The sequence below is a fragment of the Gorilla gorilla genome, chromosome 6 (assembly GCF_029281585.2).
Source record: "Gorilla gorilla gorilla isolate KB3781 chromosome 6, NHGRI_mGorGor1-v2.1_pri, whole genome shotgun sequence".
NCBI lineage: Eukaryota > Metazoa > Chordata > Mammalia > Primates > Hominidae > Gorilla > Gorilla gorilla.
The window spans coordinates 164,522,050-164,548,515 of record NC_073230.2 but is presented as its reverse complement, the minus strand read 5'-3'; the positions used below and the strand labels follow the sequence as shown (position 1 = coordinate 164,548,515).

Genomic DNA, 26,466 nt, shown 5'->3' with positions numbered 1-26,466 from the left:
ATATGTAGATATATATGCGTCTACATACGTATACATAGACACACACACAAATATAAAAGACAATCGGAAATGTAAACACTAAGATATTTACGTAATAAGGAATTTTTTTAGATATAGTAACTGTTGTGGCTATATTTGTAAATCCTTTATTTTTTAGAAAAATATATTCTGAAATTTTTTCAAAAATTTTGTGATTTGAGGGGGTTGCAGAGAGTATGGATAAGAGGTTGGCTATATGCTGATAACTGGTGAAACTGGAGGATGGTACATTGGGTTCACTGTACTAGTCTATTTTCACATATGCTTGAACTTGTTAGTAACTAAAAATCAATCAATTCAATCAATTTCAGGCAGACTGTATAGCTATTTAAAAAAATTACAACTTTCATAGACACATGCAGGAGATATCCAGAATACAAGGAAGGGAAGAATTTCTTAAGGACAAAAAGCACAAACCAATTTCCTGTGCCTCCTGAAGTGGGCACTCAGGAGGCCACACATCATCTACCCTGACCACAACGCACAGCCCGTATTTAGTCACGATGGACTACCAGCAAATCCAAAATAAATGGCCTGTCAACGTCATAAAAGACAGGCTACAGAATTCTTCCACATTAAGAAATGATGAAAGAAAAATGCAATGTATGATCCTGAATTGAATCTTGAATCAGAACAAAAAATTCTTTTGGGGGTATAAAGGAAATTATTGAGACAACTGAAAACAATCTGAATAACCACTGTAGAATAAAAATACAACTGGGCAGGGCACACTAGCTCACGCCAATCCCAGCACTCTGGGAGGCCAAGGCAGGAGCATCACTTGAGCCCAGGAGTTCCTGCTTGCTATGATCACACCACTACACTCCACCTGCGTGACAGAGAAACACCCTGTCTCCAAAACAACAACAATAAACCTCACATATATAGAACTGGATGTTTGATAAACTTCCTGACTTTAAAAATTATACAATATTTATATAAGTGAAAGTTCCTGTTTTGGGGGAAATACATGCTAAACAATACTGAAGCATTCGGAAGTGGCATGACACCTGCAACCTACTGTCAAATGGTACAGGAAAGAAAATTTTACATATACAATATATCCATGTATGTAAACAATTAGAATGACAACATAAGTTGACAAAAAGCAGTTCATGAGTGTAAGAGAAGGTCAAGTGGGAGTTTCTGTATTATTCTTGCAACTTTCTTGGAAGTCTGAAAAGGGTTTCCAAATACATTTTTGTTCATGTTTTAATAAAAAAAGAATAAAAAACTACACAGAAAAAAGATTATACATCTGACTGTATTCTTTTCAAAAATCTAGTCAAAGACTATTTTTTAAGGAAACACATGCCACAGACTGGGAGGAGATATCTATAAACAATAAAAATAAATTTCCAGTAAGTATAATATAAATAGTCCCTAAAATCAATAAACAAAAGACAAACAACCCAAAAGAAAAACAGATATGAACAGACCATTCAAAGAGGAACTCCAAATAATGAGTAAGCTACTGAAAGACCCACTTAATATTTTATTCAGCTCACCATCACAGTCTTTTAATCAAAACTAGCTTTAGTACTTACTAGTAAGACCATTTCTTTTCTAGGAAAGACATCGTTTTTAAGCACTATCTAACTTTTAGAATGCATACTGGCTGATTTTGTGCGACAGCTTGACTGGGATAAGAGATGCCCAGCTACCTAACAAAATATTATTTCTGTGAAAGTCCATGAGGGTGCTTCCAGAGCTGATTAGCAATGAATCCACAGACTGAGTAAAGAAATCCATCCTCACCAATGTGGGCAGACATTACCCAAAAAGTTGGAGTTGGGCAAATTCACCCTCTTCTTGAGCTGAGCTATCTTCTGCCCTCAGACATGGGTGCTCCTGGTTCTCAGGCCTCCAGGCTCAGATAGTGACTTCCATGACTGGCTCCCCTGGTTCACAGAACACTGGACTCAGACTGGAACTACACCATTCTACAGACCATGTAACTTCTCAGTCTCCATAATCACGTGAGCCAGTCCTTCATAATGAATCTTTCTACATATATTCTTTTGGTTCTGCTCCTCTGGAGAATCCTGACTAATACACTGCATGAGTCACTAAAGAGCAATCAGCTTTATGTGAACTGTAAGGGCCTCATAGCTCTCAAGTTAGATTATTCTATAAAACTTCCAGATGTGACACTGCAGTTTTCAAATTGACTGCAGCTTCAAAGTAATTGTTACATTTCCTCAACACAGTATTTAAGGTGTTAAAAAAGTTATAAAGAATAACCATCATTTCTCAGCCCCACCACCCAGATTAAGCCCCACTGTGTATTTCTCCCAGAACACATCTCTAACCTCTATTATAACTCCTTGCCAGAGGTAACCACTATATCAAACTACCATCTATCATCACTGTGGATTTTTAAATTGTGTTTGTGTGTATTCCTAAACAGGTCATTTTCATCCATTCCTAAACAGGTATTTTCATCTTCACTGGTAACCAGGAAAATGAAAGTTAAAATTAGTGAAATACCATCTACACATATTAGAATGGAAAAAACGTTAAAGTGTAGCCAGATATTCAGTACAAAGTAGAGCTTAAAGAACTCTGGCACAAGGCCACTCCAGTAATGGTTCTGGGTGTCCAGAAAGTCAGTATCATTACTGTACAAAAACAAAGAAAAAGGACAGAAGACCTATGATCTATTGGCAGCCCTCCACACAACACAGGCCTGGAACAGGAGCACACCTCAGCCTTCTGCATGGAGAAGCTTCACTTTAGCTCAGGAGGGACAGCCCCACTCAAGAGAGAGCACCAGGTAGTCAAGGTGCTGTGTTCAGTAAAGATCCCTCGGGAGCCAAGTGTCAGAATGAGAGAGACCGGCACAGGCAGCTAGGTGAAGCACAGGGTGCACGTACCTGTCCCAGTCCTCATCAGCAGCTCTTCTTCTCCACGACCGTTCCGCGCCAGGCTTATCAAACTGGTCAAAGTCATCATCTATGAGAACAGTCCATTGAAGTCAGTTTTACTAAGTTAAAATAGACACAATGCAAATAATTCAAACACTAAAACAACTTTTTTAAGGATTCCTGACTTGACATTTTAAATTACAAAAGTTTCATATGTAACTATCATTTTACACTTTAGCCATTTTTAATAATGAAACATCTTTAAAAACACAAAGCTATCCAAGAAAACCAACTTATTGAACATTATTGGGCATGAAAAATCACTAACAGGTTTTCAAAAAAAAAAAAAACCGCAAATGTTATTAAAGTGTTTTCTTTATAAAATGGGTTTTGAGTGTTTTTTTACTGCATGAAAGAAAAAAAATGTGACATGCTAAAAAGTTAGAGACTTTCATAATACTTTTTGTAATCGTCACACTTTTCCAAATCATGGAAAGCTAAGATTCCATTTAAGCAAAACAGAGATAATGCAGAGATGTGCTGAGCAACGGAAATATAAGCACACACCTAATTCGAGGTTTTCTAGTAGCCACATTTATAAAAGGTAAAGAGAAATAGGTGAAACTTCAACAGCGATATTTTAACAATATATTTTATTTAACATACTATATCCAAAATATTATCACAGTATGTATGTATGGCTGGGCGCGGTGGCTCATGCCTGTAATCCCAGCAATTTGGGAGGCCGAAGTGGATGGATCGGCTTGAGGTCAGGCGTTTGAGACCAGCCTGGCCAACATAGCAAAACCCCACCTCTAATAAAAAAAAAAAAACAAAAAAAAAAAAATCAGCCAGGCATGGAGGTGCACGTCCGTAGTCCCAGCTATCCCAGCTACTTGGGAGGCTGAGGCACGAGAATCACTTGAACCGGGAGGCAAAACTGCAGTGAGCTGAGATCACGCCACTGCACTCCAGCCTGGGTGACAGAAACTCTGCCTCAAAAAAAAAAATGTATATATATATACACACACACACATATATATATATAAAAATCATAGTGTGTAATCAATACAGAAAATATTAACAGCATATTTTACAGGTTTTCCATACTAACTGCTTATTTTGCACACACAGCACATCTCTCATCTCAATGTGAACAAGCCACATTCCAAGTGCTTGGTGCCATGTGTGGCAAGTAGCTACTGAAATGGACAGTGAAGAAAGGGCAATTAAGAGCAGAGCCCTTTAGAGGCCTGTTTCTTTTTCTGTAAAAATGAAGCTATTATCTACTTCATAAATTTGCTGGAACACTAAATTTGACAACGTATTTTAAAATACAAGAACTGACAAATGGGTGGCACCTGACAAAGTTATTTTTATTCCTAGTAAACAAAGAATTGAAATTAAAGGTTTTCATCTCAGACATACATACAAGCAAAGAAATTTGAGAGACAGCAGAACATAGATCTCTCTCCCCAGAAAGAGTCTACCTAGGGGCAAGTGGTTGGGGTAGGTAGGGCCAGATGATATAAACACCTATAAAGCCTCAGGAATTTTCCGAGCCTGGAGCTGGAAATCAATCAAGTTCTACCGAAGTAATATATATACTCTTACCAAACACTACTGATACAGTTTGAATATACATCTCTGCAAATCTCATGTTGAATTGTAATCCCCAGTGTTGGAGGTGGGGCCTGGTGGGAGGCGTTGGGGTCCCGGGGCAGATCCGGCATGGCTTGGTGCTGCCCTCACCATAGCCAGTGAGCTCTCTGGAGAACTGGTTGTTGTAAAGTGTGGCACCCCTCCCTGCCTCTGCTCACCCTCTTGCTCCTTCTTTTGCCATGTAAGGTAAGTGCCTGCTCCTGCTTGGCCTTCCACCATAAGTAAAAGCTCCCTGAGGCCTCCCCAGAAACTGAGCAGGCGCTGACACCACACTTGTATAGCCTACAGAACCATGAGCCAATTAAGCCTCTCTTCTTTATGAATTACCCAGTCTCCAGTATTTCTTTATAGCCCTGTGAGAATGGCCTAATACAATTACCAAACAGAACAAGTGCTTTAAAAAAAAAAAAAGAAAGAAAGAAAGAAAAGAAAATCCAAGAATTAAAGACATTAAAGAATTAATAGCCTCAAGAAGTTCCACTTCCAATATGACAGAATGAGGAGCTCCATGGGTCCTCTCCCTGTGAGCCTGGTGAAAACTGTTTTATAAAATACTTAAAGTCTCTAAGAATAATTCTAAGGACATACAACAAATGAAAAGACACTTATTCCAGAAATCTACCAAAAATTTGGCAAGAATGGCAGCAAGAATTAATGGGTTTTAAACCAGGACCCACCCCTCTTCATCCTTGAAACTCAGTAATGCAAAGACTCCACTCCAGACCAGTGCAGCCAAGAACACAGGACGCCCTCCCCACTCAGCTCCCAGCTGGAGGACAAGGACCTCCGCATTTTCCATCCCACCCCCACCTACCCGTTGTTGAGGCTGAATTCTGGGTTACTGTTAGTGAGACATGTGGGCTCCTTTCTTCCACTCAGGTCCCATTCATGGGACAGACACTGCTGGGCCCAGAGAACCCCTGCCCTGGGTCAAGGGCTGGGGGTCCCACACCAAGAAAGTCAAATTGAGGAGACCTGGGGCTGCTGCTTTCCCCCAGTTCCCAGGCACTCAGCTCCTAAGGCAAGGGTATCACCCAGAGACTGGTACACCACTGTCCACAGCCACAGCACAAATGCTGTGGCTCAGAGAGGTGGGGGGTGAGGAAGCAGACATTTAGAACAAGAGTGCTCCAAAACTCTCCAAAGAAACTGACTTCAAGCCAAAGAGTGCTCCCAAAAACAGTGAGGGAGAGTTCTGGTAAGAGCTAACTGGGAAGAGAGTGGTAAAAGCAGCTGGAAATATGGCCAGAATGTAGATGAGCTGCTGTGCTGGAGAGAAATGGGGACACAGACAGGTTAGGAGGGCCCCTGCTTGGGTCAGAACAAATCTCAAACACGAACCATGGACAGTATCCATTCAAAGGAGCCTGAATGTGATGGGCTCAATTTATAAAGCAATTTATGCCCCAGAGCATTACGGAAGGTGTGCTCAGAGAGAGACAATCAAAGCCATGACAACCATCCCAGGGTAACTGGGCATGCCCAAGGCTGTGGTCACTGCGGAGCAACATCAGAAGCTTCGGTGGAGGGGTGAACACTTCATTAAAATAACCCAGCCCGTCAACAAAGGAGTGAAGAAGCAAATAACAGTAATAAGCCCAGGGGTGGGAGAACAGGGAGACCAGCACCCAGAGTTGCTACAATGTATTATCTAAAATGTCCAGACTTCAACAAAAAATTACAAGATATGGAAGAAACAAGAAGATATATAACCTATAATCCAACAACAACAAAAAGCAGGCAACATAAACTGCATGTGAGAGGATCAGGCGTCAGATTTCAGAGAAAAAGATCTGTAAGTAGCCATTATAAATATGTTCAAAGAATTAAATGAAACCATGATCAAAAAACCAAAAGAAAATATGATGACAGTGCCAGGTCAAATAAAGAATATGAATAAATAGGCCAGGTGCAGTGGCTCACACCTGTAATCCCAGCACTTTGGGAGGCCAAGGCAGGTGGATCAGGAGTTCGAGACCAGCCTGGCCAACATGGCGAAACTCCATCTCTACTAAAAATACAAAAATTAGCCAGATGTGATGGCACACACCTGTAATCCCGGCTACTCGGGAGGCTGAGGCAAGAGAATTGCTTGAACCCAGGAGGCAGAGGTTGCAGGGAGCCGAGACCACACCACTGCACTCCAGCCTGGGCCACAGAGCAAGACTCTGTCTGGGAAAAAAAAGAAAAAAAAAAAACCACTTCAGGAGGCCAAGGCAGGGGGATCATGAGACCACGCTGGCCAACATGGTGAAACCTGTCTCTACTAAAAATACCAAAATTAGGTGGGTGTGGTAATGCATGCCTGTAATCCCAGCTACTCGGGAGGCTGAGGCAGGAGAATGGCTTGAACCGGGTAGGCAGAGATTGCAGTGAGCAGACATTGCACCACTGCATTCCAGCCTGGCAAGAGTGAGACTCCGTCTCAAAAAAAAAAAAAAAAAAAAAAAAAAATATATATATATATATATATACACACACACACACACACAGAGAGAGAGAGAGAGAGACAGAAATTATTTTTAAAAACCAAATAGAAATTCTGAAATTGAAAAATAACTAAAATGAGTTCATTAGAGGGGCTCAATAGTAGATGTGAACTAGCAGAATTAGTAAACTTGAAAACAGATAACAGAGATGACATAATCCAAAGAACAGAAATCAGAAAATGAAAACTGAACACAGCCTCAAAGAAATGTGGGGCCATCAGGAGGCACAACAATATACGTGTAATGGGAGCACCAGAAGGAGAGGACAGACAGGAGTAGGAAAAAATACTCAAACAAATAATGGCTGGCAACTTCCAAAAGGTACTGGAAAATATTTATCTATACATCCAGAAGGCTCAACAGACTCAAATGATAATAAACTCAATGATTTACAAACACACACAACGTAGTCAAAATGTTTCAAAGCCAAAGACACAGAAAAAACCTTGAAAGCACCAAGACAAAAATGACTCATCACCTACAATGGAAGTGCAATAGTTGATTCTCATCAAAACAGAAGTAGCCAGAGGCAGTAAGATGACCTATTCAAAGTGCTCAAAGAAAGAGTCCCAAATCCACCAACATGATCTTTCATAAAGACATTCACAGATGAACAGGAAGAAATCTGTTGCTGGCAGAACTGCTTATAACTGGTTGAACTGTATCCCCAAAAAATATATGCTGAAGTCTTACCCCTCCTTCTGCCACCTGTGAATGTGATTTTATTTAGAAACAAGGCCGAGCATAGTGACTCATGCCTGTAATCCCAACACTTTGGGAGGCCAAGGTAGTCGCTTGAGGCCAGGAGTTCAAGACCAGCCTGGGCAATATATCCAGATCCTACCTCTACAAAAAACTTTAAAACTTAGCTGGGTGTGGTGGTGCACACCTGTAGTCTCAGCCATTCAGGAGGTTGCAGTGGGAGGACTGCTTGAGCCCAGGAGGCAGAGGGTGTAGTCAGCTATGACTGACTCACTGTAGTCTAGCCTGGGCAAAAGAGCAAGCCCCTGTCTCTAAAACTGAAAAAGCTATTTACAGATGTAATCAAGTTCGGATGAGATCACACTGGATATTAAAGAGGGCACTAAATTCAATGACGACTGATGTCTACATAAGGAGAGGGAGATTTGGGGACAAACAGACACATACAGAGGAGAAAGGTCATGTGAAGCCAAAGACTTGAGTTATGCTGCCATAAGCCAAGGAATGCAGGAAGCCAACAAAAGCTGGAAGAGGCAAAGGATTCTCCCCTAGAGGCTTCACAGGGAGTGTGGCCCTGCTGGTACATTAATATGGACTTCCGGTCTCCTGACCTGTGAATAAATTTCTGTTGTTTTAATATATCCAGTGTGTGGTGTACTTGGATGTACAGATTCCTATCTTTTAGCTATATATTTGTATATGAATTTGGCAATTTTCAGCCATTATTTCCTCAAATTTTTTTTCTGTCAATTTCTTGCTCTCGTGGGTCTCCTATGTGTATATAAGTACACTTGGTGGTGTCCCGTAGGTCCTTTAGACTCTGTTCATTTTTATGCATTGTTTTGTCGTTCTGCTCTTCCAACTGGATCATCTCAATTGACCTTCAAGTTTGCTGATTCTTCTGCTTGCTCAAATCTGCTACTGATCCCCTCTAAAGAGTTTACTTTAGCTACTGTACTTTTGAGTTCCAGAAGTTGTTTCCTTCCAATAATTTCTTTATTAATATTCTCTACTTCTTCATATATCATTCTCCAGATTTCCTTTAGCTTTTTGGTTCATAGTTTCCTAAAGCACGTTAAGCACATTTAAGAAGGTTAAAGCATCTGTCTAGTAAATCTAATGTCTGGGTATCCTTGTGGTTTCTATTTCTTTTTCTACTATGAATGGGCCATACTTTCAGGCTTCTTTCTATACAATGTAGTATTTTATTTACTATTTACTATTTAAAACTGGATATTCTGTACATTGCAATGTAGTAACTCTAGAAACCAGATTCTCCTTCCCCAGAGTTGCTGCTGTTACACAATGAAGGTTGCTGTCCATTTGTTTAATGGCTTTTTAAAACTACTATTTATTATATTCCTTAAGTGTGGTCACTGAAGTCTGTCTTCTGTTATCTCCTAATCAACCAGTGACCTGGTAGATTTCCTTAAATAACTGCATCCAATAAAAAGGAAAAATGAACAAAGCTGAAGGAGAAACTGCTTCAGCAGAGGGGGATGAAAATAACAGAGAGCGCCTCTGTACCAGCCCATCAGTGACGAAAACCAATGTTAGGTTCTCAAGTTCCAAAACGGTTGCTTCCAACAGTTCTTGCCAGGTCAACAGTTGTTCCACTGGAAGGACCGGCATCTGGCATTTCCCACTTGACTACCTTCTGTCACATCACAGACTGGCAGAGAGGATTAAAAACAAACAAGCAGCCGGGCGCGGTGGCTCACGCCTATAATCCCAGCACTTTGGGAGGCCGAGGCGGGTGGATCATGAGGTCAGGAGTTTGAGACCAACCTGACCAAGATGGTGAAACCCAGTATCTATTAAAAATACAAAAATTAGCCAGGCTTGGTGGCGAGCGCCTGTTCTCCCAGCCACTCAGGAGACTGAGGCAGGAGAATCACTTGAACCCTGCGGAGGTTGCAGTGGGCCGGAGGTTGCAGTGGGCCAAGATCACGCCACTGCACTCCAGCCTGGGCGACAGAGAGACACTCCGTCTCAAAAAAAAAAAAAAAAAAAAAATTCCAACTATATGCTGCCTATTAGAGACTCACTGTAGACCCAAAGACACTAATAAATTGAAAGTGAAAGGATGGAAAAAGATATTTCATGCAAATAGTAACCAAAAGACAGCTGGCAAAGTTACACTAGTATCAGATAAAATATTTTTAAATCCAAAATTGTTTCAAAAAGAAAGAATACTGTATACCGATCAAAGGGTCAATTCATCAAGATATAACAATTATAAACATATATGCACTGAAACAGAACACCAAAATTGATGTAGCAAATGTTGACAAAAATGAAGGGAGAAAGAGACTGATCTACATTAATACTTAGAGAATTCAACACCCCACTCTCAACAAATATGAAATCCAGGTAAAAGATTAATAAGGATATAGAGGACTCAAATACTATAAATCAACTAGACCTAACAGACAATACAGGGTACTTGGACCAACAAGTGCAAAATATACATTATTTTTAAATGTACAGGATGCACTGTCCCTGATACACGTTAGGCCAAAAAATAGTTCTTAATGAATTTAAAAACATCAAAAGTCATGCTTCATGAAAACAAGGAGCATTCCCTATCTATGAAAACAGAAGCAAAGTCCCAATATTTTATAAGCTAAAAATTTAGCTTGTGGCTTTTTTCTCATTAAGACACAGCGAAGAAATTAGTACTTAATCACAATCATCCATGGCAGACATTGCTAATTAATTAGAGCATCCACTGGGTGCAGTGGCTGGAGCCTGTTGCCCTAGCTACTTGGGAGCCTGAGAAGCGAGGATTGCTTGAGGTCAGAAATTTGAAGCTGTAGTGTGCCATGCTCATGCCTGTGCATGGCCACTGCACTCCAGCCTGGACAAAACAGTGAGACCAAAATAAGAAAAAACGAAAAAAAAGAGCATCTAATTCTGCTGAAACCAGAACATCTTTTTGCCAGGCTAGCTAATAACAAGTATTATAACCTTGTTAACAAGTATATAATCCTTGGCCTCCTCACTGATTTTTGATTCAGTGGGCTCTTTTTGCTTTTTAAAGTTCCCACTAATTCTGATGGACAGCTAGGGTTAGGAATCCCTGTGTTCATCTCACACTGTGCATCAGCACAGGCACTCCGGAAGGAAATTTAACTGACATCGTGCTACGTAGCACTTTCTGGAAATTTCAGAGTTAAATCTACAAAAGCCAAAATTAGAGGCCAGGATCATCAAAAATAATTAAAGTATTTTCCCAAAGGAGAGACACCATAAAATAGCTAAGGAAAGTGGCTGCTGAAATCATTCCAAAATCAGAGAATGCAAGATAAGCAAAAAATATGAATACAAAGGAAGAGTCATGAAACCTGTATCCTTCACTCCACAACTATTTCTTGACCACATAATATATGCCAGGCACTGTTCTAGACAACTGACATACAAGACAAAAAAAAAACCTTCACCCTGTGTAGGTTACATTCTAGTAAGAAAAGACAAACAGTAATCCCAATAAATAAACTAATATACGGTATGTAACTCAAGGCCTTTATTGGAAAAGACTAGAGCAGGAGGGTAAAGAAGACGGGAAATGAGGTAAGGGTCAGCTGGTACAAACTGGGCTGACTATAATTTTAAAAAGAATAGTCAAACTTAAAAAACAAATCAGTATTACATGTTAATGCAACATATTTTAATGACAAAAAGTCTATAAAACAAATATGTTTTAGTTTTCCAAAACTCTTTAATGTCTGACTTTGTAGAAAACAGCTGAATTCTTCTATCTGCTTCTGCGTTCAATCTCTTGTGAGATATATATATACATATATTTTTTTTTTCCTGTGACGGAGTCTCACTCTGTATGTTTTTTGACTGAAACACATGAAAGAAATCTGACTCCAAATAAATACGTAGTTGTAAAAAGTACTTTGTCTTTTCAAACAAGTTTAGATATTCTTCGATACTACACTAATAATCAAAAAGTTGCCATTTCTTAAAGATTGGCTGCAATGCAGAATCTGAAGCCACAGCAATTAATATTTCATACCCTGTTATGTTAAAGTCCAAGCATGTCTTGCACTGTTATTGGATCTTTAACCATGATTTTGTGCCACCATGCAGTGGTCATTTTGAAAATATTGGTTCCCTGATTTATGTAGTACTCCAAATGCTAACACATTTCATTATCCAATATACAAAATCACACTGGTTAACAACATCACCAATCTCACCAGGAAAGTCCTCAAGTGCTGGGAAGTTTTCAAGCTCACAATATCAAATATAAGTATTTCAAAATTCTCATTTTTGTCTGAAAGCTTACATATTATCATTGGCAACAAATAATGTCCACTGTTTTACTTGAAGTGACAGGCTCACTTCATTTTCAAGAATGTATCTGCCAAGCACTAAAATCTGAATAACCACAGTCTGTCAATTGTCCTTTCAAGTAAAAATGATGTTCTACGGAAGATATAAGAAAAGCTAGCTCAGCTCACAATTAAACTGAACAAGTACCTTTTTTTTTTTTATTTTTATTTTTTAAGAGACGGGGTCTTGCAATGTTACCCAGACTGGACTGAACTCTTGGGTTCAAGTGAGCTTCCTGCCTCAGCCTCCAAGTAGCTGAGAACACAGGTGCACACTACCATGCCAGCTGGACAGGTACTTTTCCTGAAGACAACTGTTATACTTCAGTACGAAACAGAAGTCCTTTATGCATATGCTCCCTACTTGTCACAAAGATTTTTTAAATGCACTTTAGGATCAAGATTTAATAAAATAAATAATTGCCACTGCCTTAATTCATGTTAAAACACCAGAGAATGTACCCACCATTACTTTTGCAACATTGATGCAAATGTCAGCACAGTAAAAAAAAAAAAAAAAAAAAAAAAAAAAAGGCAAACAGCCTTAATACCGTTATGAAAATAGTCTGACTTCACAGACACTCTGACATAGTCTCGGGGACTCCCAAGATTTTGATAAATACTGTTCATCATTTAGTGAACAAAGGTAATATGTACAAGGATGTTCATCAAGAAGTGTTTTATTAATAGGAAAAAGTAGAAATAAACCAAATGCCCAACAAAAAAAAGCCAGAGCAGAGAGGTCAAATAAAAGTACAGTCATGTAGTTACATATTAGGCAGCAATAAGAATTTTAAAGTCAAACTGTTTCCTGACATGAAAAAATATCCCCAATAATATAATGGGGGGGAATTCTCCAATATCATACAATATGGCATGACCACTGTGTATGTAAAACATATGTGTACACGTGTGCCCAGGATATAAGCCAAACTGCTATAATGGTAGTTATCCGTTCACACAGAATTAATTATGGATTTATGGTCTTCTTTATTCTCCCTTAAACTTTTAAAAAACTCATTTATTAGAGTAATAGCTTGATTATCTATACCAAACTAATACATGATCATTATGAAATATTATTGCAATACCTAAAAGCACAAAGATATGACAATCATCTCAAATTTCTCTGATAAAAACAATTGTAAAACTAGGAGAAGAACATCACCACCAATGTTTATCTGTGCACCCATGTGAACATATAATGTGAGGACAAATAAAATTATTAAAAGAGGACAATATATAAAATTTTTAATGAAGTATTAAATTTCATATTATGTAAATTTATCAGCAAAAAAGCAAATGAACTTAAATTAATGAATGACTTAAATTTGAGTAAAGATTCCAAAAAATATATACAATGTGATGAGGGCTGGGGAAAATCAAGTTTGGTTCGACACACTACGTAATAACTGAGATGAAGGCTGAGAATGACTACATTTTTGTCAAGTAGATGGGCATTCCAGGGAAATAACAGCACAGAGGCTGAGTTCCACAAGCCCAGAGCACAGCAAGGAGTTCAGGTAAGTTGAAAGCACACTCATAGAGAGAAGTAGTCAGAAAGAAAAGGTGGTAAAGATTTGGGGCATTACTAGAAAAGCAACGTAAGAAATCTATACTTCATATGCAACACAGCCTCAGTTTAGAAAGGGTAATCTAGTAGCAAGAAGCAAGAACTAATTAATCGATAAAACATAAACAATGGTAAAACAAAATAACTACAAACCAACCATTAAGAAAAAAAAATGTGGTTAGCATCACAGTGAAGAAACAGAAGGGAGAATAAGACAAATGCATGAACCAGAAACTGTCAATTTAGAAATTCCAAGGCATGTTGACTAACTGAATAGAACAAGGAAGGAGAAGTCAATGAAAACATCAGTATTTTGAATCTGGATTAGTTGTGGATTGATGGATATACGTGCTGGTTTATTTGAGGGTGGGGTAGAAGTTAATAAGTTTGGTTTTTAAAATGCTGCGTGTGTATTATTACACTTCACTCAGCCATCTTTTGCAATATTTTTTAAAAGTTTGACTTGCTGACTGTACCAAATTGCACAATCATACTGCAATACCAACAACTCCATTCAATCCTAATACTAATCATCTGGAGTTCGGGCAGGCCCCACAGGTTAAGGGCTCAGTTTCACAAGGCTGCCCCACTTCAGATGCCAACTGCAATGAGGTGCCCAGGCTACTCACACTTCTCCCTGGCTGAAGTCTACAAATTCTGGGGTTATCACACCTCCCCCCATTGCTATTACTATAACAATTCACAGGACTCAGGAAAACACCGTACTTACTGTTACAGTTTATTATAAAGGATACAAATGAAGAGCCAGATGAAGAGGTACACAGGGCCAGTCTGAAGGGTCAGGGTGCACCACCCTCCCAGCACGAGGAGGTGCTCACCAACTCAGAAGCTCCCTAAACCTGATGATTAAATCACTGACTAATGGTGATTACAACCAATCTCCAGCTCCTCTCCCCTCAAGGGAGGCTGGGGGTTGAGCCTGAACGTTCTAACCCTCTTAACATGGGGTTAGTTTTTCTGACAAGCCCCCACCCCAAAGCTATCTAGGGCCCCCACCCCCGCTATAAGCCATCTCATTAGTGTAGAAAAGATAGTAAATTCAAAGGGTTTCCAAAGTTCTGCCGAGGGAACCAGGGCAGAAAAAAATATTCATTTTTTATCATACCACAACATCCCCCAAAAGGGCATGCCCACCAGAACCTCAGAATGTGGCCTTATTTAGAAATAGAATCTATGCAGATGTAATTAGTTAAAATGAAGTCATTCTGGATTAAGACTGGCCCCTAAATCCAAGGACTGGCGTGGCAATTCCATTTCTGGGTACACACTCAAAAGAACTGAAAGCAGGCACTTGAAGACGTATTAATATACTCAAGCTCCTATTAGTATTATTTACAATAACCAAAAGGTGGAAGCAACTCAAGTGTCTATTGAAGGATATATGGTTTAAAAAAAAATAGTATAGATATATAATGGAATATTATTTAGCCTTAAAAAGGAAGTTCTGACACATGCTACGACACTGATGAATCTTGAAGACATCATGCTAAGTGAAATAATGACTCAAAATCTTGCAGGGCAAGCTAACACAAGAACCCTGTACAGCCTGTTTATATTCTTCATATATTCTGAGTCATTTCCCTCTGTTGTCCTTTAGAATACAAATACTTTTTAAAGTTCCAGTTCATAGCAGTCATATTAAACAGAACCAAGAAGAAAAAATGTGTCCACATTAGTCCAGAACTTTAAAGGAAGAACAGCACATCCATGAAAGCCAAGGGGTAAAACATTAACTGAGCAAAACGAAAGAGGTCAATGCCCTCCTTACCTGGAAAATCTCCTTCTAAGGCCTAAACATTGTACAAAACATTCTATTTTAATAGGGGGATCAATTTTCCTTCAAGACTGAAGATATCTACTAGATTTCTACAATTCTCTATCATGCAGCAATCAGACATCTACAGTTAACACAAACTTTTACTTACCATTCTATTTCTTTTTCTTTTCCAGAATCCTCGACTTGGATAAGATACCACATAGACTATTAGCTTGTGATAGGGTTCTAGCAATTATCTAATCTAAGGGTCAGCAAACCAAAGCCCATGGGCCAAGTAGGGCCTGCCACCTGTTTCTGCCAAAATTTAGCTACCACCCGTCTATGTAAATAAGCTTTTAACGGAACACAGCTATTCCAATTCAGGCATATATTATCTATGGCTGCTTTCAAGGTAAACGGCAGAGTTCAGCACTTCCAACAAAACTCATCTGCCCTGCAAAGCCTAAAATATTTACTATCTGACCCTTTACAGAAAAAGTTTGCTGACCTTTGTATTCCAAAGGTTCTCAACCTTCTTTTTCCTCAATATCACACTCATGTATAATATGTTCCTAGTCCAAATCACTAACAGTCAAAATTCCTTATTTTATAGATGAGGAAATCCAGATCCTTTATTTAAATATTAACTAGAAATCAGGTAATGTCCAATAACTTTCGAAGTGAACATATGAGCCTTACAGCATAACTACTAAGTTCTGAATAGCCAAGCCAAATTTTCAGAAAGAGTTCCTACACCATGTTGCTTTAGAAATAATTTGTAGTCACTGTTTTAAAAATCTCCTATGTTACACGGGCCCCAGGACAGGTTCTCCCTAAAATGAAGTTTTTATTTTGTTTATGAAGTGTAGTCCTCATTGGTCATTTGTTTGTCTTTCAACGAACTTTCATCATTCAGGGTTTAAAAATCAATCATAATAGAATTCCTGCTTGATATGAGATAGGACCCCTCCTATTACAGAAGTTATAAAGGCTTGCTCTATAAACTTGGGTAGCCAAGAAGAGACAAGTGAGCTGAGCTCAGCCTACTGGATGTTCCCATCATGACTTAAAATCTACAGGAACTGACACTCATTTCTTTTCCCAGGAACCTAGACCCTTTTTTTTTTTTTTTTTTTTTGGTGAGACAAAGCGTTTCCCTGTTGCCCAGGCTGGAGTGCAGTGGCGCGATCTCGGCTCACTACAACCTCCACCTCCTGGCCTAGCCATGAAGCCTTCTAAATGGCTGAGTGTAAGGGATGAAATGTCAAACAAAGAGGAGAAAATGTTGTTAAAAACTTCTACAATGAAAAAAGGTCACATAAAAAATGATTAGGAATCAGAATGTCCTCAAACTTCTCAAGAGCAGATCTGGATGCCAGAAAACACAGCAATACCACCAAAAATCTTACAAAAATAAACTCAAATCTAAAATTCTGGACCCAACCAAACCACCAATCAAGTTGTGAAAATTAAAAATTCCTTCAGACTCAGGAGTCTGTCTCAAAAAATTTACCTTCAACACACACACTCAAGAAGCTGTCGGCCAGACGCAGTGGCTCACGCCTGTAATCCTGGCACTTTGGGAGGCCGAGGCGGGCAGATCACCTGAGGTCAGGAGTTCCAGACCAGCCTGGCCAACGTGGCAAAACCCCGTCTCTACTGAAAATACAAAAATCAGCTGGGTGTGGTAGCATGTGCCTGTAATCCCAGCTACTCGAGAGGCTGAGGCTGAAGAATCGCTTGAACCCAAGAGGTGGAGGTGGCAGTGAGCCGAGATCACACCACTACAACACTCCAGACTGGGCGATAGAGCGAGACTCCGTCTCAAAACAAAAACAACAACAACAACAAAAAGAAGCTGTGGCATTGCTTAACTCTATATCAATGTGGAAATCTGAACGTAAAGAATAATTTTTCTAGGAAAATTTAAATGATCGTAATTGACTTTTCATCTTATAAAACTAAATAAATCAATAATAATACAGGAAATTGAAAAGATAACTTTTTTAAAGGGAACCAGACCCAAATGGCTCTGGAGAAAAGAGCCATTCCACAGTCAATAACAGACTTTTACACCATCCCAGAAAATTTCACAACTCATTGTAAAAACCAACATATCATAAATAAAAGGATAGCACAAATGTACACACAAATACCAAGGAAGAAAACAGGAAGTCAGTCTCCCTTATGATCAGAGATAAATCCTAAAATGAAATCCAACAATATATTAAAAAGAACAAAATGTGGAGATCAAGATTTTGAACCCCAGAATGCATGCTTAGTTCAGCACTGGAAATCTATCAATACGTTACATTAAGAGATTAAAGAACAGGGGAAGAACACATAATCACAAAAGACGCAGAGAAAGCGTTTCACAGCTCAGAGGCAGCACTGGGGATGGCAGTCAGTGCTCCTGGTGCAGTGATGCTAAAGGGGTCAATAAGAACCTGTCCTCAAAAGATTGTGATTGTGCATTGTGACCTGTCTGGTGGTTCTCTGAGGAATCAGCTCAGAGACCACCCCTTCAGAACTCTCTCAGAACTAGAGCAGCATCCCAGGCAGTGCTTGTCAAAAGCATTTAAAGACATCCACTAACCAGGGTCACCTGGGGCAAGGGATGATGGCCAGGGTTAGCAACATACAAACTGAAAAGCCTGGGAAAGAAGAGGCTGAGAAGGAAAATATATAAAGGACTGAGAGTGTTGGTGGCTCCCATGTATACTGGGAAATCTGGAAGACCATGCATATGCTGAAGGCTGGGCACATGCTCAGAAAACAACTTGGAAGAACCCTAGATTTATACCTCTGGCTGATCTTTGAGCTACGCATATGCAGAAGGTGAGGCTAAGGTTGGGGTTATAGGTGGCCTGGATGAGCAATGAAGTAACGTAAGCACAGGAGTTTTTGTTTGTTTTTTGGTTTTGGTTTTGTTTTATTTGCAGCTCCAGCCATTTGAGGACATCTCCATAAGATCACTGGCTGGGCAATGATACAACACAATGGAGACATCAGCGACCACAGGAGACAAGGAAGAGTCTCTTCATTTGGCAAGTCATTAAAAAACCAGACAACTGAAGCCCATAACAAGAAATAGCAAACCCAGAAAAGGGGAGGACATTCTGACTTCCAAAATTTCCACATCACAATATTTAAAATGTCCAATTTTCAGTCCCAAAACTGAGGGACCGAAAAAAATCAAGTTAACATGATTTAATCAGTTACACAGGCAAATCATGTGGAATTGACTAACATAAATTAGGATACAATTATATTTTTTCAGATTCATACAGAAAATATGTCATTCTTTAATTCATTCACCAAATATCTAACACATGCTATGTGCCAGGAACATCTGGAATGCATGGTGAAACAGCATTTTTTGTCCTCATGAGGCTTACAGGCTTATGTGGGAGGCAGATTTAAAAAACAAGTAAGTAACTAAAGAAAATTACAAATTGAGATAAACGTTCTGAAGAAAACAAGGGTGCTATAGGTGAGGAAACAGGAAAATATTGAAATTATCCAGTCTAAGGAGCAGAGGAAAAATAAGCAGAGCCTTAAAAAACAGGGGGACATCATTAAAAGTACCAATCTATGCATTATGGGAGTCCCAGAAGGAGAAAACAAAGTAGCAGGAAAAAGAATTGGAGAAAAAAATAAAAAGCTTCCAAATTTGGTGAAAGACATGAACCTACATATTCAAGAAGCTCACCACTCCAAGCAGGATAAATCTGGAGACCCACACAGAGACACATTATGATCACACTATGAAAAGCCAAAGACAAAGAGAACCTTGAATACACCAAGAGAGAAGTGACATGTCATGTACAAAGGATCCTCCATAAGATTAACAGTCAATTTCTCATCAGAAACGATGGAAGCCAGAAGGTGATAGGATGAAATATTTCAAACTGCCATTCAAAAATTATATCCCCAGGTATGACCTAAGGGACTTTGTCATTAGTACACCTGCCCTACAAGAAATGCTAAAAGTACTCATGGCTGAAATGAGAAAGGCTATTCTTTCCCCACTCCTCAAACTCTCTTGATTGAAGCTAAGAAATTAAGCATGAAAGATCTTCTTGAAGGAAAAAAAAAAGAATGGCTATACACACATAATTATCAGTATGAAAACATCTCATTTATCAGCACTACTAGTGATTAAAATGCTCCAAAAATTTCCTACCAGGTAAATTTTACCTGTTGAAGTACTAAAACTTGTTTCACTTTCACAATTTCAAATGAAAACCTTCTGCACCATGCTTCATACTTTCCTGCCTTACTACATACTGACACAGTGGAAGGAACACTGAACTAGAAGTCAAAAAACGTAAATTCGAGTCTACTTCCCTTTCTTAACAGCTAGGTGGCTGAACTTTTCTGGGCTAGTTTACTATCAAATGTAAATTAAAGCAACTGGTTTAGTATCTAAAGTCTTAACTCATCCCAGCAGTGTATCTTGCTCTAAAATTTTACCAGCCTAGGATTTGTTTGAAATATACAAAAGTGGAGATGGGGGGATGAAAACAGATTGCCAAAATGTTGATGCTAGGTGATGGGTATGTGGGTTCATTATTCTACTACTGGATGTGTTTGAAATTTTCCATTAAAACTTTTTATTTCTAAGAATTGACTAGAAAACAAAAAATTTACAAGCACCCATTTTTTCACCTCACCTATAAAATCAGATTAGCTCAGGCCCAAGAATGCTGTTGTAAATCTTAAGTGAGATAATGCACTCACTAGGTTGGAGGCTTTTTACGATTTGTGTACTGATTTTTTATTTTATATTTTACAAGGAAGCACTGGAACTAGAAGATCTTGAAACTCATTAAACTATTTGTTCCTTCCCCAAAATGCCATGTTTTTGCCTTTATGTTTTTGTTTTCAGTCTCCAATAAATAACAGTTGTCATTCTCTCTGCTATTAGTAAGGATAGCAATTCCATTTCTCTATCCTTACTACTTGGCTGCAATACCAAATGACTCCTTTGAAATGTATCATGCCAAGGCATGGTGGCTCACGTAATCCTCGCACTCTGAGAGGCTGAGGCGGGCAGATCACTTGAGCCCGAGTTCCTGCCTGGGCACCTTGGCAAAACCCTGTCTCTACAAAAAATACAAAAATTAGCCAGGCGTGCTGGTGCACACCTGCAGTCCCAGATACTCAGGAGGCTGAAGTGGGAGAACCAACTGAGCCCAGGAGGCCAAGGCTGCAATTAGCCATGATCATACGACTGCACTCCAGTCTGGGCAACACAGCAAGACCCTGTCTCAAAAAAAAAAAAAGTAAAAAATAAGCAAACACTCCTATAGACACTTTGTGGTACCCATTTTGGCTATCCAGATTGTGGACAGCCAAGATCTATTTTATTCAATAAATATTAACCACTTACTATACAAGAGACCAGTGATTTTCAAACTGACAATCTCGAACATTTTGTAGGTTGTGAAATTAATCTAGGTCACAACCAGCATTTTACTGTAATGAAATAGAAAACATTAGAGTGCATGGCATAGTATGGACCAGTATTGTTCATGAAATTTTTTTTAACTTTTATGTATGTACTAAATCACAATGTCAATCACATTTCTGTGGCTGCCATTTTAAAGTTTGAAAGCCACTGTGCTAGACAATATGCTAAACTGAGCTGCCAAATAAGCCATCGATAGCTCAGTAAGGTATTACCAATGTAAACATTTCTCCAAGCTAACATGACTTAATCAGTTACACAGGTAAATCACGTGGAAATGACTAACATAACTTAGGATACAATTATATTATTTCCTATTCGTAAAGAAAACATTTCATCCTTTAATTCATTCACCAAATGTTTGTTGAACACATGCTATGTGCCAGGAACACGTGGAATGCATGGTAAAACAGGTAGCATTTTTGTCCTCATGAGGTTTACAGGCTACTGTGGGAGGCAGATTTAAAAAACAAGTAAAAACTGAAGAAAATTACAAATTAAGATAAACGTTCTGAAGAAAACAAACAAAGGTGCTAGAGAATGAAGACAAGAAAGGCACAAGAGCAAGGGACAGACATTCCTCAGATACAATGAATTCTCAAGGAAAGCCTCCCTTAAAAGCGTGAGATCCACTGGATCAGGAGTCAGCCCTGGCAAGAGCGGGTACAGGAGCAGTCCATGCGATGAACTTCCAGGATAAAGGAAGCAATCACACAACATGCTGGTGGGGTAGGCAGGGACCAAGTCATACAGAACTCACAAACCTTGGCAAGGAGTTTGGTATGAAGAGCAAAGGAAACCTTGGCACTTGTGACAAAATGGAAGGAAAAACTCCAAAGCATCATGAATAAAGCCTACTTATTCTTCTAAAATAGCAATTCTCAAAACTTCTGACCTCAAAATTATTGAAGACCCAAAAATGCCTGTTTATCTGGATTACATTCAGTGATATTACTATTTTAGAAATTTAAAATGAGAAACGTAAAAGAATACACAAGCACATATTCCATTAGCCATCAGCATAACGTCTTCAATGTTATTCAGCCTCTGGAAAACTCCACTGTACACTACTGAAAGAAAAGAGAAAAAATACAAATAACACCTTAGTCTTTCTAATGAAAAGAGTGCTCACCCAAGAGTTCCCAGGTTACACTGGGAATGCTATAAAACAAGTAATTCTGACCCCCAGAAAGATGGGTGAACTATACATTTTAAAATTTTAATTAGTCTCAGATGTAACACGCAAACATCATGTATTTAAACTGAAAGAAAAGTGGCATATAACAAACCAAATTGCCAGAAGCGACATTCCTACACTTAGTCTTTTTTGTTTTTCCATTTTGTCAGGCAAACGTTTTGACAGTTGGGCCAAAATTCCTAAACAGGATGATAACAACGTAACCATCTGCTAGCATTTACTAAAAAATATTTCTCGAGTATACACTAGACTGGCTTTTCAACGTTTCAATGGTAAGAACTAATCCCAAATGCTTTTGTAATCCATATTTTACCATCTTTTCAAAGTTTTCAAAATAATCACTTAAAAAGTCACTTTCAAGTATCTCTCCACATGTTTTTAAAACCCCCAGTGATATGTAATTTTACCTGAAATTTACCTACAATTTTTTAGAGATAGGTGTTTCATCAATATTGTTTATGCTTGCAAACAAGAAAAACTATCCAAAGTAACTGACTCAATATCTAAACCTTTTGTGTCACGTTTTCACTTTTAGAAGACGCAAATAAAACACTAACAGGTTATTAGACAACAAATAAGTTAATTTAAAACAGGGATTTATTGAGACTTTCTCAAGAAATCTCACTTTCCAAACTGGCCTACTGTCGCACATTCCTTCACACAGGTGAATCTTTTCGTTATGTTTTTGTAATGGGCTTGAAATCAATCTAAATCTGTCAGGATGGCCCCACAATCTTAACCACCCACCCTACAGCGACCTGCCCCGCTCTCCCTAAGTGACACTGTCTCGGGGGGTGGGGGGGGCGCTCTCCTAGCCATAGGACACCAGGCCGGCTTCGGCACTTAATGCCCGCCAACGCCAGAGATGGGCCTGACACTTAGGCAGCCTTGCAAAGTAGAGGACACACAGAAGTTCACAGGTAAGTACGATCTGCACAGCGGAGAGGAGGAGCCAGAAAGGGAGAATGACAATAGCGAGGGAAGGCGAGGGAGAAAACTGAATAGGCCGAACACAAAGAGAGTCGGAGCCGGGGAGAGCCTCGTCCTCTCCTAAGCGGGGAGGCCCCCCGGCCTACACCCCCGCCCACCGCGGCGCGGCGCGGCCCTGGCCCCCAGAGTTCGGCTGCCTCACGTACCTCCGGCGCCTGCTCCTCCACTTGCTCCCAGGGCGGCCGCCATGGCACTCGCGGGGCCCGGCCTTCAGCCTCCCCCACCAAGCCAGCTGGTGGGCCGACGTGCCTGGTCCGGGCCCGGGTACGGGTGACGGAGGACAGGGAAGGGAGGGGGCTGCAGGAGGCAGAGGCGAAGCCGGGCGCTTCGCGGTCCACAGCTGCCCCTTCCCCTCCGCAGGAAGAAAACAACAAACTACCGCAACATGGCCGCGGGCCCGCGCCCGCCGCGGTGCACCCTGGGATGATGGAGGCCGGGAGGCGGGCGGGCGCCGGGGCCTGCCCCCGCCGAGGCCGCAGCAGCCCTGAGGCCGCCGCCCTGTTTCGGGCGGTGGGCGTGCAAGGCAAACACGCGGCAGTCACCTCCGCCCGGCTCCTGAAACCCAAATGTTTGAAGCAGGGCGGGGACGACTGCTGGCCGTAGGTCGATTCCGGGTTCAGTCGTAAGGCGCTTTGCAGCAGTCGGCAAAGCGAAGCTTTACGGCAGCCGGTCTCCCGTTAGGAGCCGGGGAGGCAAGGCCCAGCGTACGGTGTGGGGGAACCTTAACTATCGTTGCTGTGCCTGGACAGTAGGTTGGAGCGTGGGGTCTGAATGAGCTACAGTAGTGAACGCCGACGGCTTGTGTTGAGGGCAGGAAAGGGTGCGCACAACTCAGGCAGGTGCTTCCGCGAGGTGAAATGAGTGCCGCCCGCGCCGGGCTAACGTGCACGCGCACTCGTGCGGCGCCCGCGAGCCCTCACTTCCTACAACCCGGGACCCTCCGGACCCGCGACCTCGGACCCCCGTCCACTTCTCCGCGCCCGGTTGGGCAGCGGGCAGCGCCGGACCCTGATGGGCTCTCGGCCCTTACTGCCCCTGCGCCTTGCGGCCCTGAGAACAAGACGTGAGCAGGACGGATAGCGCCCGGCACTCATGTCTGAGTTTGCATTTTGAGCAGTGAGAAAGGTTAAGAAACGAAATCCTCATACTTGACATAAAGGAAAGGGTGCTGGGTGGTCAGACAGCTGTGGACGAAAGGGCTCAGGGGTTTTGGGGTGTGGGGCCCGGGAAGGCGCATCTGAGTGGTCGCAGTCGGGGAAGGGGGTTGACTAAGTACACACCAGCTGTAAACATTGATTCCATATCGGTCAATGTGGGGCTTAGGTGAGGCGTTCTGACCCAGCAATGAAACTGGAAAGGTAGGCAGGGGCCAGGATTCCGGACTCTGGGACGTTTTTCTGACTCTATGGGGTCTATTGAAAGATTTCAGAAACAATTTACATGGTAAGATTTGTATTTTAGAAAGGTGACTGATACAACAACGTAGAGGACCCTGCAATGTGGAGAGGCATGAAACTGGAGGTCCAATGCCGTGAGTTAACAACCAAGACGTCCATACAGGAGATGCATTGGTGGATGGATGGGTGAAGAGATGATAAAACGGTACGTATAATAAAATGCTGGCCGGGCGCGGTGGCTCACGCCTGTAATCCCACCACTTTGGGAGGCTGAAGTGGGTGGATCACGAGGTCAGGAGTTTGAGACCAGCCTGACCAACATGGTGAAACCCCGTCTCTACTAAAAATACAAAAATTAGTTGGGCGTGGTGGCACGCGCCTGTAATCCCAGCTACTCAGGAGGCTGAGGCAGGAGAATTGCTTGAATCGAGGAGGCGGAGGTTGCAGTGAGCCGAGACTGCGCCACGGCAATCCAGCCTGGGTGACAGAGCGAGATTCTGTCTCAAAAAAATTATTCAACTGTGAGAACTCACTCCCCAAAAAAAATGTTTTGCAAGCAACCCATTGAAAAATGGTCTCTATTAAAAAGCACTTTAATACATCCATATTTAAATGGCTTGAACTCTTTATCACCTTTCATTATTTTTTGAACTGTGGAGGATGGCATGCCTAACTCAGAAAATATTTTTCAGGATAATTCAGTGGTGATCTTCAGAAGAATTCCACAAAAAAACAAATTAACAGATGAGACAATCTCATAAGCCACTTAAAACTGAATTTCTCTGGAACAAGAGTCTATAAAATTTTTTGATCAAACACCCACTGGAAAAATTTTTTAGCGTGGACACCCAGTATTTGAAGTTCTTGGTAAATTACTGTGAGTAAAGATTTAACCAACCCCTTGTCCTTATCTGTGAACAAATTTCACTTTGTGTTAACTTTAACTTGTCATAGAAACCTTATGAAGGCACAATGTTCATTGTGGTATAAAACAACATTGGTTGTAGGCCAGGCGCGGTGGCTCACACCTGTAATCCCAACACTTTGGGAGGCCAAGACAGGTGGATCACCTGAGGTCAGGAGTTCAAGACCAGCCTGGCCCACATGGCAAAACCCCATCTCTACTAAAAATACAAAAATTAGTTGGGCGTGGTGGCACATGCATGTAATCCCAGCTACTTGGGAGGCTGAGGCACAAGAATCACTTGAACTCAGGAGGTGGAGGTTGCAGTGAGCCGAGATCACACCACTACACTCCAGCCTAGGTGACAAGAGTGAAACTCCATCTCCAAATAAATAAATAAGTAAATAAAACATTGCTCATGGTAAAAATGACCTCTGACTTGTACACTGCCTCTGGCTTGAAAGTACCGAATAATCTTAAAACGCCTAGTGGGAAGCCATACCTTTAGCCTCTGTTACTGTCTTAACTGAGTGTGGGAATCTAAAAGACAAACTCAGGGAACTGGTTTCCTGCTGGTCAAGGACTTCCAAGCCAAGCCCCCACCCATATTGGTTTGCTCCTGAATTGCATTTGGGCCAAAGAGTAGAGCTCTTCCATGCCCGTACCGCAGTGAAGTGTGTTTCTTCTCCTCAGTCCTCCAAAGTGGAGCTGCTGCCAGGCATTATATGAGTGTCAGGGGTTAAACCTAAGAAGACTACCTAGTGAGCGCTGCAGTTTCATACATATCCTACTGAAAATCTTAAAAGCAAGCTTTGCTTTTTTGTAAATAAAGCGAATATAGAAGTCTTTCTCGTCTCAGTAATGAACTGGAAATTCTGTTCCCCTCCTCTAACAAAACAGATTCTGTGGAAAACATTTTTTGTTGTATCGCTAGGTTTTAGGAATAATGTTTCCAAAGGATCAAGAAGGAAGCAAAACGCTGGGCACAGTGGCTCACACCTGTAATCCCAATGCATTGGGAGGCTAAGCAGGTGGTTATCACTTGAGCCAAG

The 26,466-nt window shown here is 40.8% G+C and overlaps 1 protein-coding gene and 1 long non-coding RNA gene across 8 annotated transcripts in view; one reads left to right on the top strand and one right to left on the bottom strand.

Annotated features, from left to right (window-relative positions):
• RBM33 (RNA binding motif protein 33) overlaps positions 1-23,725 on the bottom strand; it is a 135,308-nt gene extending 111,583 nt beyond the window's left edge. For 2 of the 7 annotated variants that reach the window (XM_055347518.2, XM_019031288.4), the window contains exons 1-2: positions 23,260-23,725; positions 2,916-2,994 (exon numbers count right to left, since the gene is read on the bottom strand). In XM_055347518.2, the coding sequence (XP_055203493.1) occupies positions 2,916-2,994; positions 23,260-23,302 (122 nt within the window). In that variant the 5' untranslated portion in view covers positions 23,303-23,725. The remainder of the gene's footprint in view (positions 1-2,915; positions 2,995-23,259) is intronic. The other 5 variants (XM_019031285.4, XM_055347514.2, XM_019031286.4 and 2 more) reach the window with 4 other exon arrangements.
• LOC115935281 (uncharacterized) lies at positions 23,708-26,260 on the top strand. The gene is made up of 3 exons (XR_004070940.3): positions 23,708-23,861; positions 24,575-24,715; positions 25,203-26,260. It is a non-coding gene; the product is annotated as an uncharacterized lncRNA (long non-coding RNA).
• Positions 26,261-26,466: the final 206 nt, after the last annotated feature.